This window comes from Atractosteus spatula, chromosome 2 (assembly GCF_055471065.1).
Source record: "Atractosteus spatula isolate fAtrSpa1 chromosome 2, fAtrSpa1.hap1, whole genome shotgun sequence".
Taxonomy (NCBI): Eukaryota; Metazoa; Chordata; class Actinopteri; order Semionotiformes; family Lepisosteidae; genus Atractosteus; species Atractosteus spatula.
Window position 1 is genome coordinate 61,994,627 of NC_142707.1, and position 17,152 is coordinate 62,011,778.

The 17,152-nt window shown below is 36.2% G+C and overlaps 1 protein-coding gene across 3 annotated transcripts in view; it reads right to left on the reverse strand.

The window, feature by feature from the left end:
• Positions 1–17,152, reverse strand: part of LOC148840021 (protein-tyrosine kinase 2-beta-like) — an 81,673-nt gene that overhangs the window by 36,185 nt on the left and 28,336 nt on the right. For all 3 annotated transcript variants that reach the window (XM_088906165.1, XM_088906156.1, XM_088906147.1), the window contains exons 5-12: positions 15,931–16,010; positions 14,712–14,774; positions 13,971–14,025; positions 12,341–12,481; positions 11,973–12,047; positions 10,501–10,602; positions 9,533–9,650; positions 4,957–4,996 (exon numbers count right to left, since the gene is read on the reverse strand). In XM_088906165.1, coding sequence (XP_088762291.1) covers positions 4,957–4,996; positions 9,533–9,650; positions 10,501–10,602; positions 11,973–12,047; positions 12,341–12,481; positions 13,971–14,025; positions 14,712–14,774; positions 15,931–16,010 — 674 coding nt within the window. The remainder of the gene's footprint in view (positions 1–4,956; positions 4,997–9,532; positions 9,651–10,500; positions 10,603–11,972; positions 12,048–12,340; positions 12,482–13,970; positions 14,026–14,711; positions 14,775–15,930; positions 16,011–17,152) is intronic.

A 17,152-nucleotide genomic window follows, 5' to 3' on the forward strand; every position in this document is an offset into this window, starting at 1 on the left:
CCCTAAACATTGTAAGCTTCGAAGTCTTTAACTAACGTGATACCGGAGTCAACAAGCATACTTTTAGAATTTGATTAAAAGGGAATATAATATGGAATCGCGTATCTCAAGAAATTAATAACGATATAATTATATTCATGTTGCAAAAGAACTGCAACGGACATAAAAACTCCCTTGCTTTTAACAGAGCGTTCCATAATTTCTAACTACGAAAATGCCAGGTGAAAGGATTTGTAAACATATTTTGTTAAAGCAAGTCAGTTTTTTCTGCAACACATAAAATACATTTTTCCAAGAAAGTTTAGCCTTTGTCACTTATGAAACCACTAAATAAAGACATAAATATAGAAATCTTAAGATTTGTTTTATTTAATGTTGGTAGCAGGATGAACTGTCAGAGTGTATATTTTGTTCGCAAAGTTGCTGCAAGATGTTAACAGTGAAAAAGGTATTTAGAAATGAGTTATTTCAAGATGAAAAAGAAAACATACACGAAACATGGTTTCATTACGACCAGAATCGGTCTTGAGATATTTTTAACTTGATTTACAGTATTTGAGAGGTATGTCTTAACACCGATACTACAGTGCTTAAGTACTGCTCACGTATATGTTTCTAGGTTTATATTATGCATTTCATACGGTCAAATTACTTTTGAGCAACTAATAAGAAGCGCGAAACGGTATGCATTTTACTTTCGTTTTGTGCTGGGACCCGTGGATTGATTAGAGATATCAAGTACATACAAGTCATTTTTTAAATGTTGTAGTTCGTCTTGAAAAAATGTTACGAGTACATCATCTATCAACAATCACACAGGTTCTGTTTCCATATTGCGGATTTTGGTTAGGTATTATCAAATCCAGTGGCGCTGTTAGTTTACTGAGTCCCATGTCACATGGTCTGTGATTGAAGCCTGTAAAACCGGTTTAATTCGTCACAGCCAGCACTCTTCAGGTGTGAGGGTCTTCTGCTCAGAATGAAACGCTAAAATGTTTGTGTATATTCTAATGGTAGTGGGGGCAGGGTGTGTGGGAACAGGTTTGGTTGAAATTGCATTAGAGATCTATGTTCTTCACACCTGAAACATTTTCTCTGAAAGCATTTTCTTCGCAGTTTAACCGATCTTGTTACAGCATGTTACAGTTTACTTTTATTAACCATATTAATTTTAAGTGCTTAATGTAAAATCTTGTAAAAATATATTTTCATTGTTCAAATATACATTAAGTCTGACTATCATATAATAAGTTAAATACAAAACTAAAGAAAAAATAGGGTTAAATATAATTCAAAATATTTTGCTAACAATGTTAACTGTTTATGAATAATAAAATGTATTAACTAAGGAGTAGGATGGCACAGTTGTTAGTATGTTTTTTGTTTTGTTTCTTTTTCATAAATACAACAGTAGTACCTGATGTCTCAGTGGCTTTCAAAATTAAATTATGCAATAAATAACCACTTGTAAGACTCTGATGCTTAAAATGTTTAGGGAGAAAGTGGAATACTGGTGTGTATTTTTTCTTTAAACTACCAATACCAGCCATATACAGTCTGTAACGTAGGGATTTCTATATGTCTTTATTTAGCGGTTACATTAGTGACAAAGGCTAAACTTTTAGCTTCAGTAACGTGTACATATATCCCCTTTTTATAAAACGACATGGTTGAAAACTGTTCCAGAGCCACTGTTGTTATAACAGTGAAAAGTACATTATGAAATGCCTCTCCCTGTTCAATCCACTGGAAAAAAGAAAAGGAGCATAAAGCTTCTGATGGTCATAAACGATATTCATTTAGGAGCAGCATCAGAGGTATGTTTTTAACTGCACTGCATTGGAGAGAATACCATAGTGTGTTTTTTTTTTACTCCCTGGCGGAAACTGGCTTCCAGAAGAATCAGTATGGCTCAGAGATTAAATAAAACTTCACTCGCACCAAACAAATGTATATTTCTAAATATCACAACATGATCGAATTTAAGTCATTTTAATAACAATGAATAGTCACCTATGCGTTACAATATAAACATTTATATTGATTTAAATCGCGTTTAAATCACCTTTATTTAAAACCCATAAATAAAGCTGATACTGTTTAGACTTTCAATTATTTAAAACTGTATTAAAGCAGCACGATACACAATGCAACGTAAATCGCTATCTTTGTCTTCTGTGTAATAATGTTCACCTCTCTGTCCAGCAAATTTACAGGTTAAAAACAATACTGTTAGGCTGGGAAAACGATTTTTTTTTAAGAAATACAAAATGAGATATAATGGTATGTTCCGGCTTAGACATTAACGAAGAGCATAACGCGTATACTGCATACACTGCAAGTACAACCCCCCTCTCTGCAGGAGTGCTGGCTGTGACGAATTGAACCGGTTTCACGGGTATTTTCAAAGTAGGAGGCGAGATTTCCAGCGAAAGACACTCCCCCCACCCTCAAAAACCCAGTAAGTACAGTACTTACTAGTTAAAGACTAGGCTCCCGACTACGGCGAAAGGAACCCTTCTTTCATTAGAATACAATGAACATATTTTAGCCCTGAATGATTTAATAGCAAACATGGTTTACATAAAAGACATTTTTCCAAGAAAGTTTAGCCTTTGTCACTAATGAAACCACTAAATAAAGACATAAATATAAAAATCCTAAGATTTTTAAAATACATTACTTTGCTAAAATTTATTTGAAAATAAAAACAATTACAACCGCCAGGGGAGAGAGAGAACAGGGGAGGGATGTTGGTTTTGCATAAGGGGCGGGGCTATGGAAATTAGGTCTGTTTGGGAATGTGTAGTTACATGTTCTGGCTGTTTGTGAATTATCGTTGTTGAGTATGGAGTGTTGAGGTATTGATTTTGTGTAATGCTTTATGTTGAAAATTGAGGTGGATTTTGTTTATGATAAACAGGATAAACTGGGATGGGAGGAAGGTTTGGTTTTGCATAAGGGGCGGGATTATGATAATTGGAGGACTTTGCGAGAGTAAAATGGTTTGATATATTTGATTTTGTATTGTGGTTGTTATCTATGTTTTTGGTTGGTATTATGTTTATATGGTTGTTTTTGTTGGTTGGTTGTTATTATGGTTATTAATAATACGATCTATAGTTGAAATCTGAGCCTAAATAAAAAGAAAAAGCAAGTGATTAGGTTTATGAGCAATCTAATTACTTATTCGTTTAAAACGCTATATAAAATAAAGTTTATTATTAATTTGCTGGACAGAGCGGTGAATATTATTATGCATAAGACAAAGATAACGATCTTGATCAGTTTAGAAATCTGTGTACGCTGTAAGGTTTTTACTTCTTAAACTTTTAAAATACACGTTTTGAATAGAAAGAAATCCTCTTCCCGGTACAGTATGTATAGCAAACCAGCACGTCTTTTTTCTCCAATCAGAGGGGTGTCAGATGGTGTCAGCCAATCACCATTCTGCGTTGGGTAGCAACGGGTGACTGTTCTCAGGCGGAAGATGTAAACAGCTTAATGTTCGTGTTAAATAATTTTTTTAAATTCAATTAAACGGGCACAGTTAAGACATTAAATATACATATACATACTGTATACAGTACAGTTTGCATACGGTAATATGTTTATGTTACGCGATTAAAAAATAAATAAATAAATAAAACTGGAAGGTCCAGCACCAGCTGGATTTGAACACACAACCTGCCTGTTGGTAGTCACGCACCTAGACCAGTAGGCTACAAGACAGCTCGCATGAGCAGGCAGGCGAAACAGCCCTACACAGCCCTGCCGCAGTACACGGATATAATCATACCGTTATTAAATTCTTGAGATACGCGATTCCATAATATATTCCCTTTTAATCAAATTCTAAAAGTATGCTTGTTGACTCCGGTATCACGTTAAAGACTTCGAAGATTACAATGTTTAGGGAGAAATGGAATACTGGTGTGTATTTTTTTCTTTAAAGTACCAAGACCAGCTATATACTGTATGTTTATGTTCCAAAATTAATATCGTTTATGGCTTTCACACGCGTTACAGTATGCTCCTATTCTTTTTATGCTCAGCTACTAAGATTTCCCTTCAGTGGTAAAATTCAATATCTACAACGGGCACAGCAAAGACGTTTACTGTAAGTCTTTCTACGACAGACCAACGGACCACGAGTGCCCCTGTCGGTCAACCAATCACGTACTGCGGTGCCGCGCGTCATCTTGCGTCATACTGAGCGACGTCACCTGCGGTACGTGTCTGTAACGCGCACTTTGAATGGCTGCATCTGTATATGGAATAATAATGGGAAATGTGTGCTTCCCCATGGCTCCTTCTCTTATGTACACAAATTGTCATGCCAGAAAGAAATGAAAACAAAGCTGAACTGGTCATCTACCAGTGTGTCTGCAAGAGTCCTGTACAATAAATCCAAATGTAAGTCACGCCCATTTACCGCATGATTTTAATGACCTTTGTAAGGGTCCCCATATTAGAATTTCATCATCATACCCCCCAATAATTTTCTTTTTACATTACACTTCAAACATACATCAAAGTTGACCTAATCCAGTTTAGCTGTTATCCATATATAGTACATTTTCAACACGGTCAAAGGGTTTATGGTATTAATATGAAAATGCTTTATTCCACTAAAATTATCTTTTGTAAGCCAAAATAAGCCTTTTGTAAGCCTACGTTTATGTTAATTTTAACTGTACATGATTTTATATTATGGACAGGTGTTGGTGGACAATCAAAACAACTAATATTGATGAATGTAGGCTTATTGGCATACTGAGGGTATAAGAAGGTTAAAGATTACATTAAGCAAATAGCAGACTATGAACCAGAACCCTTTTTTTCTCCTACTGCTCCAGCTATACCTATATCCTCACATGACTGATATATATGGCACTTATATGATGTATTTGTATCAGTCATTATTCTAAAAAAGTGGTACAAAATTAAACTTACACTGTAGGAACAGCTGGAAGAGAATTTCGGAAATCCTTGTCTGCAAAAAAACAAAATAAAGAATATGATGAAGAAGTCCTATACTGTATGTCTTGAATATACAGTAGATAATATGTTGTACATGTTCTTTTCAAACTAATGCAGATCCTCTGTATTTACATTTTTGTGGCATTACATAATAAAGATCAAAAGTCATTAATCTGTGCTAAATGCATCTAACCTGGTAAATATACAGCTAACGACAGATGTTTGCAAGGTTTTTTTAACAACGGAAAATAATTGACTACTGTTCCATAAAAAATGAAGAGAACATACATGAAAATTAACAGTATTAAGGCACAGCGTAGTAGCACGATGAAATGCTTGATTCTTGAAAAGGAGAAAATGGAAAGGATTTTGCTGTTGTATTTTTTAATCCTGCAATGTTGATATATTTGAGAATGAGGGTAAAAAAGTCATTGCTATTCATTGTCTTTCAAAGATCGATTCTAAGCACACTATCCAAGTTAGCTTACTAAAGATGTTAAATCACCTGACTGGATGAAAAGGATGAAACATCTTAGTGGTTTTTCAGATAGTTTGGTTTTTTACATCTGCAACCCATGCTAAATATATAAGGCTGAAACTAAATCTTGTTCTCTAGAAGCCTGGTGTGGTTTCAGACTGCAGTGAAACCAATGTACGCTAGAATTCTTTTGAGTCAGACAAAAAGCTCATTTGCTCTGAAAACAGTACTGCAGCATTATTTGTAAACTTTCTTCCTGTGTTGCACTCCACAACAGCCTAAAAACATACAATTCTTCTGTTAAATGAGACTCCAAAAAACACTATGTTGGTCATTAGTTAAGAACTAAGAAAAAAATTATTGAATTTCTCAACAATAAAAAAAGCTAAGATAGTGGAGAAAAATAATAATTGTGGACACGGTGTGCTTAGGAAGACATCAGCTGCCTTGGCCACTGGAAAGCTTTCCATAGCAAAGGCTATCTGAACAGAAGTGATGGATTACAATTAAATGACCAGTCAGTCTAGGCTAAGCATCTACAAAGAAAATTAAAATGGAAGGGGGAGAATCCAAACAAACTCTGCAAGGGAGGTACAGCTAAATTATGGTCAAAGCAAAAACTCCAGGGAAACCTAAAACATCTAGACTAAAGACTGGATAAATGCTTATAAAATAATGCAGGAAATATCAAGTGGCAGGAGTGGGATTCGTGAGTGGCATCACTTCATTAAACTACAATTCAATGTTTAGTGGAAAACTAAACTTGAATAAGCTGCTTGTGAAAAAGACATACAGTAGGTGATTCACAAATTAATGGGGCACACTCTATTAGGAATCTTTTCTCAATGACAAAGCTAAAGCTAATACCCCCCCCCCCCATATTCACCATTATAGTGTACAGTATAAAGTGTTTTTCCCTGTGATTGACTGACATCCTATCTATGTTGTACTCTTGTGCTGTGTTCTTCTTGCATGAGCTCTGGGGTGGCGTAACCCTCATCAGGAATAAGTGGTATATAACTGGTAACCATCATGGTCCAGGGGTTGATGCAGGAATATGTTTTGTTTTTCAGACCCAACCAACATTATTGTGGAGATGGGGTACATGTAGTGGAATATTAAAGCAAATAAATTATAGATTTGACAAAAAAGACATCTCAGAATTTTCTTTCTAACAAATTTGTGAGCACTCAACAATGTAGAATTGTACAAGTTACTATGACATTATTTCTGATCCTCGCATTATATATTTAGAATTACTCATCTTTTTTACGTTTCAGTTGGTAATTGCCAATCGATAATCAATCTCACAATTGATGTGGTCTTTGTCTTATAATACCAGTCTCCTGACAAAACTTTATTTTAAGTTCAACTACAGGACAAGTCAAACTTAAGCCTTCAAGATGTTAATCAACTGATCAAGTACTTAAAAGTATGTTAATCCAAAATGCAATTTAAAGACGTTTGAACGTAGCTGCCTCAACCCGAAGGCTTCAAAAAGAAAAATAAGTTAATTCCAAGCTGAAAAGCAGAAAGACAAAATGCAACATTTTGATTTTCCTTCTACTATTCAATATGGAATTTACCTCTGATTTCTCCAAATGTAATTTACACCGGTTAAACATATTTCTAAATGAATCATACTTTCTTTTATTAGAAATTACTTGTTAGTGGGCAGTGTTACATAACTCCTGTTTTGTTCTCCATGAAAATGTGGCATCAATTCAACTTTAGAGAATTAAACGTGAGCCTGTAAATGTAACTTTAACTTGCCAATCTGCCAGCAGCCATATCACCCAGCAACTCACCACTGGCAACCCACTGAAGCTAAGCAGGTGTGAGTACCTGGACGGGACACCTCCTGGAAAAACTAAGGTTGCTGCTGGAAGTGGTGTTAGAGGGGCCAGTAGGAGGTGCTCACCCTGAGGTCTGTATGGGTCCTAATGCCCCAGTATAGTGACAGGGAGATTATACTGTAAAAAGGCGCTGTCCTTCAGACAAGACGGAAAACCGAGGTCCTGACTCTCTGTGGCCATTAAAAATCCCAGGGTGTTTCTTGAAACAGTAGGGGTGTTACCCTGGCATCCTGGCCAAATTTTTAATAATCCCCATCTATGAACATCTAGTGGGGCCAGTTGGGGCACTCACCCTGTGGACTGTGTGGGTCCTAATGCCGCAGTATTGTGATGGGGACACTATACTGTAAAGGGGCGCCTTCCATAGGATGAGATGTAAAACCGAGGTCATGACTCTCTGTGTCATTAAAAATCCCAGGGCGTTTTTTTAAAAGAGTAGGGGTGTAACTCCAGTGTCCTGGTCAAATTTCCCCTTGGCCTTTATGTATCACGGCCTCCTAATAATCCCCATCTCTGAACTGGCTTCATCACTCTGTTCTCCTCCCCACTGATAGCTGATGTGTGGTGAGCTGGTGCTGGTGCACTATGGGTGCTGTTGCATCATCCAGGTGGGGCTACACATGGTGGTGGTGGAGGGGAGTCCCCATTACCTGTAAAGTGCATTGAGTGAAGTGTCCAAAAAAGTGCTATATAAGTGTAAGAAATTATTATTATTGATGCACAAACACGTTAATTACAAGATACAGGATATAGTGATATAACAATATACTTTCTGCATGGAATTTTGGAAACAGATATTTCAAAATTCTTAAAATTGCAATAACAATAGTAATCAAGAGCCTAATAAATGTATAGTAATATCATTCAAAGTGGTAGAAATAGCACTATAGCAAAATCTAAAAACGATTGTGCCTGTAGATTTCAATGACTCATTGCTCCACTAGAGGGCACCAGCAGACGATATCGTGTAAATCAACGTGATTTATGCAAATTATGGTTTAGGAATCTGCGCACTAATCTTGGTATAATCGGACCATTTGGAACGTTTGTACTATAACATTTTCTATAACAGGTTATAGAACAACTTCAACGATGCACAGTAATAAAACACGGAACAAGAAAAACAGCTCCTGTTTATGTTATTTCAATATTCATTTTGTGTGTAAGCACTGAATGGTTTGGGGCACGTGTAACAGCCATGTAATTTTCTGCTGCTATCACTGTGAACTGCTGGCTTCCTTGAGACTCATACTTCTTACATAGCCATGTAATCAATAAAAAGCTGAGTAAAATGCATCCTTTTGCTGTTTCTCTTACCTACAAGAACAGCCTTCACTTTACAAAAAAGTCAGCTAGAACTTGAACCAGTAGACATACAGTCTGAAGATTTTTAAACAGGATCAGTTAGAATTTATGCATTTGGTTACCCTAGACCCTTCTAATGAATAAACCTCTTGTAGTATTAAACAATTATGACAATAGGATTAACTTCATTTTCAGAAACAAAGGGTGAGGGCTTTTAAATCACAGACACTATACAACAAAATGGAGACAAATTTCACAATATCTCTCAAATTGCTAAGGCTGCACAGACTGGTGTGAGAACATGATCCCTTAATTGTCAGTTAGGAGTCTTATAAACTTACAGTAACAAGAACCGCTCGACAGGCATGTAATTAAAGTCTAATTTTGGGTTCTTTGTATTAGGAACAGGGTGCGAAAACAGAATGCTTTCCAGTATACAAGCACAAACTACAAATATTTTCTTGATGTTGTAACCATGGCTTTTATAGTAACATGGGATTTTTCCATTTATGTAAATTACACATACATTGTATCCTTATATTCATACTATTTTGTAGCTTTACCTAGTACATTAGAAAAGGCTGATTAGTATTTAGTCAAGAATAGATCAAATGCACTCTACACTATTACAGGAAGAGTTCCTTAGCGTGAATATTAACATTATTAACATGTTCGAGTATTTCAAAAATAAGGACTCTCAGATTGCCATCTGATGAAAGAATCCTAGGGATCAATATGCATCTGAAACTGTTCAAATTTTGTAATCTATTACTACCTCAGGGATTTTTAGTTGTCTGCAGAAATGTTAGCTATATTGACCAAGTTGGCTGTCATATGTCTGAAATTCAAAGGCCCAGAAAGCCAAGTGAGTAACAGGAGAGTGAAGGAAAAATGTCAATGGCTGTCTTACCTTTTCTTGGCCTTACAATCACCGACGTGTTAGCTCCATTCTCTAACCGACAGTAACCATCTATAAGGTCGGCCATGTTCTCTGCCATCGCTAGGTTAGAGGTATTGATGGACAAAAGCTAAAAAAACACACATTGAGCGCGTGTAAAGCGACCAGCACATAGTGTGAACTCAGTATATCTGTACAGAACTCAGTTAAACAATTTCAGCAATGCACAGTTATAACACACATAGCATGAGAAATGTTCAGTTCAAAAACAAGCCTTGCGGCCCATCTAGCTCGTTTCATAGTTAGTAGCTAATCATTCCGATCTCATCCAGGCGTTTCTCAAACAGACAGGTTATCGGCTTCAACAATGTGGCTGGGCAGTGTATTCCATATTCTGGCAAAAGAGTGCCTTCTAGGCACTGTAGGGAAGCAATGAGAAAGGCAAATGGCATGCCAGTTGAATGTATGGAATTAAAATCAAGGAATTTTGCAAAGTGTGACCAGATACAATCTTGGGATTAAAGGAATATCCTGCACAGACAGGCTGGTAGAAATTAATCTTGTTAGTCTCCAACAGAGAAGACTACCAGGGGACCTGATTCAAGTATTCCAAATCCTGAAAGACACTGACAAAGTGAATCCAATGGAGCTCTTCAAAACCAATACTGAAACACAAACCGGACAACCTCCGTGGAAACTAAGGGAAAGGGCATTTAAAACCAAGAACAGGAAGCGTTTCTTCAGCCACAGGGTTGCAGGAGTGTGGAACTGCTACTGTGGCTTCTTTCACGAAATGGCTGGATGGATCAATTGAATCAATTAGTTACTAAAAAACAAACCATACGAGCAAAATGACCCACTCTTGTTTCTAAACATTCTTTAGTTCTGAAGACAATGTGGAAGTATAAGTCTGAGAGGCGCATACTCTTAATTTGTATTCAATAATATTATCAATGTCTGTGAAATAGCTGGTTTACTACCTGCTTGGCTCCAGTTATCTCCAGGTGTAACTGCCCTCTGTCATTGTCCTGTAAGGAACACTTAATGCTTCTAATTTGTTTGAACTCTGCTAAACAGATGGCCTGGAAAACAAACAAATTATTATTATTCCAAGCCATAGAAGGTCAGTGCATTGAACACTTGACACTTACAGTATATACAATACATACTGTATGGAGAAGAATGGCTTCACACCATCAGTTATACATGAAGCTGGCAGAAAATAAACTGTAAACTTTTATGTAAACAGAGTTTGGCATTACCATTGAAGTCCCTGTAAAGCATAATAACAATTCATACACAACAATGTTTCAATCCTATAGGTTTATTACACTTACAGTGCCTTGTAAAAGTTTGCAAACAACATTTTGGGATGCAAAAGACTTTGTGGTCAGACAAAACAAAACTGGAACTTTCTGGTCTAAGTGCAAAGCCCTGCATCCCTCGCAAACCAATCATTGTGCCTCACTCAGTCAATAACATGCCTAACGTCAAGTGTTATAGTGGCAACATTGGGTTATACAGTAGTTCCGCTTCTCTTCAGAAGGTACGGAGAAGCTAGTCAGGACTGATGGGAACAAAGATGGAGTAAAGTACTGCCAAATCCTAGAGAAAAACCTGCTTCAGGCATAAAACTGGGACAAGAATTGACCTTTCAGCGTGACAATGATGCAAAGCAAAAGACCAAAGCTACATTGGAGTGGCTTAAGAATAAGTAAATTAATATTCTTGAAGGGCACAGTTAAACTCCTGCCTGAATTGTACTGTGAATCTGTACAGACTGTCCATAAGCAATAAACAAAGCAACTTGGGAAAGCCTAAGCAACTCTACCAGGAGAATGAGCACATATTGGATGCAGCTGGTGTGCAAAATTGATAGAGACGTACCTAAAAAGACTTGTAACTGTAAAAGGTGGCAAAGGTTCTTCCACCAAATACTGAGTTTGTGGGTCTGAATACTTATTCAATCAACATATTTCTTATATATTATTTTTTTATGTTGATTTTTTTTCTCTTTGGCTTTTGTTGACATTTACTGTAATTTATCTTACCCATAGAAGACTTCAGCTTGAGCATTCAGGTATTGAATGAAATAGTAAGTTAAAAAAATGTTTATACAACCACAGGTAGGGTATGAATATGTTTGCAAGGCAATGTATAACTGTTTTTTAAAACTCCTAGGTAACAAAGTGGAGAGGGGAGGAACATGCTAATAACAGTTAAATCACCAAAGTTTGCCTAAAGCAACACTGATTGTGTTAAACACTTAAGGGTGTGCATACTGTAAGTTTTATATCTCAGCACTATCAGTTCAAAGGCATTCCACGTTTTACTGGCCTACAGTATGTGCAGACACTGTTCCTTTAGCCATCACTGTCGTATACAGCTGGAACAAACCCCAAATCCATCTGCAACTGATTTTCAAGCTGCCACACTTGAATGAAATGCTCACCACTGCCTCTTTATTTGAGCGCTGGCGAATCCCTTTTGGTCCAATAACCAGGTCAACTGCAATACTCCAGCCTTGCTGTGAAGGGGAAAAGCAAAATGGCACTTTTACTATCTTGTCATAGTTTACTTCAAGAGAAGGTTTATTTTCAGAGCAACAGCTGTCTGGAAACCGTGTCAGATCTTTTTGCAATTCAATCAAAGATGCTACGAAAGTTGGCTCTAGAGCCAATGCAGTCTGATGAAGACACCAAAAAAAAATCTTCGGTTCTTCTTATTTGTTGAAAAGGTGAAGTAACATTTGGCAGCGTTAAAGTTAAATCTGGAGAAAATGATTGACAAGGAAAAAAAAGAAATAGGACAGAGACTCACCACCAGCTCACAGGGGTAAACCTCTTCCTCAAAGCTAGAGACACTGCTCAAGGTTTCAAAGAACTTTGCGATGCACTCATCCTCCTTCAGTGTGGCATACTGCTGGAATGTCTGCTGGATCATCTTCCGCAGATGTTTGGGCTGTTACAACAAAACAACGCACAGACTTAAAGTAAATAACTACATTATACAGAGGCATATGCTCCTTACTTTTCCTAAACCTTCAGGGCAGGGTTCTCTATAATTCTGTGTCTTTTCTTTTCTTTGACAAGAAACACATTGCAATAAGAATTGTTTTTAGTAGCAAAGCAAATAAGAAAACACCTAAGATGATGCCCATCTTGGAACTGCTTCAAGGATAGATATGATTTTTTTTGGTAGTTTTCAGGCATGCCATTAATGACTTTGCTGACCCTTTCAAGTAATCAAAGCAAAGAATTCCAAGACATACAGGTGAAGTTTTTTACTACAAGTGCGCAAATAATTATCATGCTAGAATTCTCTCCTTTGAAATGCTAGTTTCAACACTAATCCTTATAACATATTTTCACGAGAAAATAACATGACATCACTCAATGATCTTTTGGTTGATTAAGTCTACGAATCTACTACTAAAAAATTTGCTTTGAAGCTTTGAAGGGACACACAGAGCATACTGTACACGGTGTTGATTAATTAAATTTACTGTGCTGAATAAGAGAATAAGAGAAAATAAACATTTTATTAAGCAACAATATTTTAATAATTTTGTAAGAAGCACATGACATCATTTAGTGTAATTCTAAGTACATAAAGCCATGCTGACATCAGTCCATGTGCTACTTGTTAGAGCTTCATTGCAATTTTTTTAAAATTAACATTGACATTCCTCTTATTTATAAAAGATATAACACAAACCGCAATAATTCCAAATATAAAATGCATTCCAAACCACTTCCATAAAAATCCCCTTTGTAATACTTTTAAACGTTCATATTTTTTGTGTTTTTATTAATCTTGAGACATGAGGTATAAAGTAATTTTTTGCATTTTTGTCCCAAAAACTATTAGATTTTAAAGCCCACTCATATTTTGTTCAAATATAATGAAGAAAACTAACAGCTAGCTGTACTGTCTTTGGCTGAGGTTTGTCTAGAATAAGAAATGTAGGTTTGATTATCAAATCACATTTCTTTTTTGTACATTTGACTTTCTAATATCACTTTCTGCTTCCATTTCACAACTGTAGCCTTATTATGTTCACCGACAGCAGTAAGTATGCAATACTACAGTACTTTTCCCTCTGCCAGTGGGATTTCAAACTCATTTTTAATTGCTAATGGAGCCTACGATTAACATGAAAAAGGATCAAGCCAAGGAATAGTGTTCTTATTTTGTAATTAAATAATCACATCATTTTATACAGACTAGAAGGTAACATGGACCCTGGTTTTAAGTTTTTTCCAAGAAAGGACTATAGGTAGTTTGAGCAGCTTGTTCAGAGTTAGAACTCTAGCACAGCCTGAAGTCGTATGTTTAAAAAAAAAACCTCTACATTTACTTATACTTGCATATTACAAAAAACTTATTTATGCTGTACTAGAGTTAAAATTCGATCATAAATATTTCTTCCCAATTAATTTCACATTACCTTCATACTGTCCATCAGTTCTTTTGGAAAGAAGAGATCTAGACCTACATCCTTCCTAGAAAATGAAAAAATGAAGATTTGACATTTTAAAGAGATTATAAAATGTACTTTTTCCCATAGTGTTACATTGATCTGCATTCAGAGTTCAGTATTAAAATGGTATTAAAGGGATGTATTACTGCATATTTCAGTCACAAGGATGTGGTGATGTTGGTGATGTTGCAAAAATGAGGTTAAAGTACATCGTCATTTCTTATTCCCAGTATATTGTTGATTTACTGTATTCATTTATATTTTTCTATTAATCTTGAATACACATTGTATATAGTTTCATGCACATCCAGTTTCACCACAATGATTGTTGCTCATGATATAATTCATAGGTTTCTGCTCACCTAGATATCACACATTCTTTCAGAGTAGTGAAGGACTAAAATGGGCTGATTTTTCACAGTGGGTGAGCTGTCAATTTAACAAACTTGCTATGGACATTTAGATAAAACAGTTCTTGTGGTTTAATTAGATTTTAGGCCTGCAATAACAAAGACCAGATGAGTGCGGTTTTCATGTGTTTATGTGCACTGTTGCTATTATGGAAACTTGAAGAGCTCCCCCAAACCACAGATTCCATTTACCACCACAAACAATACACCATTCCCCAGCACACATGAACATACTGTAAGCACACACAAACACATAAAGTATACATGCTACAGTTCTAGATAACTGCATTGCACTTACTCCAGCAATTCAAAATTGGATTTCTTTTCCAGACCTTTAGCATTCATATCTTTATAAAATCTCCTGTTGGTGGAAAAAAGAGACAAAAGTACAGCAATTTAAATCACTAACGTGATAATTCTCAATCTCTGAGAATATTTACCTCGATTCATCCTGATATTGCTTTATACAATGTCTCTCCTGCATACATCATTGCTTTTCTGATACAGTCACTAGAAGAATATAATGAATTGCATAACATACACAGCTGAAAAGGTGTTAAAAGAAATTAAACACCCACCACACAAAGGTATATTTATTTATTACTTACATAATAAAAGCCATATCCAAACAAAGATGTACAAGGATAATTACCTTTAGCCAAAACACTTACGGATGGCAGATTTCTGACAAATTTTATCACTGGTTTGAACTTCATCAACACATTTCACTGACATTGAGTGACTATGAATATACAGAGGATAGAGTTACAGAGTTTAGGAGCTCAAATGCTAATACTGGGTACATGGTAATATCAACCACAGTACTTAATATAGATAATTAGATGTGCTGGAGCACTTTGAACTCAAAGGTTTTGAAATGAAGAAATTCAAATGCACTTGAAATGCAAGGCATGAATAAAGGGAGCTAAAACAATAAACTTCAGGGGATTCTAACGTGTTGATCAGTCTTTCCATGGACAAATTAATTACATGAAAAGCATTACAACACTAACAGTAGGAAAAAGGGCATACTGTATGCATATGCAATCCACGATTTCAAGGACTCGTTAGGTCTGAGCAGCTCATGAATAGTCTGTCCAGCAGGACTGTGTTTAATATCTACTGTATTACCTCAGCTTAATGTGCAGAGCTCTGGTCTTGTAGGTTCAAGTTTAATTATCATAAATATTTTTGTGAAATAATCCAAAACTAAAAACAATTGCCAAACATCCTTTTCTTTGCTGGAGCTAATTAAACTATATTCCCAAGACCTACTGCATGCATAACCATGTTAATATATTTCCTTTCAAAAGCATTTCAGCAAAAATAGATAATACAGAAGAAGAACTAAAAAAGATTACAAGAAAACAAAGTAAATAGATTTGTGAAGCAAGAAAAAATCTCTTTTTTTTTTACTATGAAATCCATCAGAATGTTTTTCATACTGTCCTTTGCAATATTTATACTGTAGCAAGAACCCTTGAAAGAAAGGGCATGAAAGGCAAACTCACTGTTACCTGATTTCCAGACACCCCAGCTGCAAAGCCATCCCGTCACTCACTTTGTTTGCACAGCGCTGCATGTAGTCACAGCGAACCTGCACAGGGAGAGCAGCGACCACAGCTCAGCATTTTCAACAACGAGCCCGAGAGCTCTCAACAAACGTTACATCTACGCCGGACTGCACTTGACACTTGAGACAAAAGACTAATTTCTTTACAAGACCAGTTTAATATGTCTCTTCAGCTGTTTTTCTGTAAGTGCATAAATGAATGGCTTCCTTTCTCCTCGTGTAAGATACTGTACTGCCTTTATCTAGCTGGTTCAACGGTTCCAACTTTGTGTGACATGTAACCAAAATGGAAACATACAAATCATAGTGTCTACTTTGTGCCATAAAAATAAAGAGTATAAATAAATTCATCAGCAAAAAAACTAACATTTTACAAAGATAAAGAGCTTGCTTTTTTCTTATATTTTAACACTGGAGTTGTCATTTCAGCTGAGAAACTCAAGGGCCATTTAGATTGTAGTGCACTTGCTGGAGTAATTTGAGTGAAGTAATTTAATGGTATAACAGCTACAGTATGTTCCACCTAACCCTAACTATAACCCATCCCCCTCTCTGGTCAGAAGTCCAGAACCTTAACACATGGATACTGCCTTTTTTCATAATGTGACATTAGCCCACATTATTTTAAACGTCCAGAAATATGTTACTGTTTTTTCACACTTGCTTTCACACATTTTCCAAAAAAACCCATCATCTCCCATTAGACGTGTTTGAATACTTAATGCAAAACCCTGAATCACCATCTCTTTAAATACTATTTTTTCCTATTCGAAGATATTTAAACTGCTGATTGCTTGTAATTCAAAAACGATTGTATCATGTGGTCAAGGTGTGCAAATAATATGTGCTGTCAGTTCCAACGAAACTAGAGCAACAGTAACACGTCACAGAGGTAATGCAAGCAGCTGGTTGTGTTTTCTAGTTTAAAGTTGCACCAAAGAGGTAAACTGCAGCATCAATTGCCAGAATATTTCAGGCTCTGAAATTTTAAACCCAGTGCACCATACTGGAGTTGTAAGGTCAGTTTTACAGAAATTGCTGATTTCTCACAATACTGTGGCTTTGTGTTTGCATTGTTCCTCTGTAGCTCAGAATTGACAGGAAACTCAGCAGTGGTGGTGTGACAGGGCTTCCACTGCAGAGCATGAGTTGGTCCTAGCGAGGAA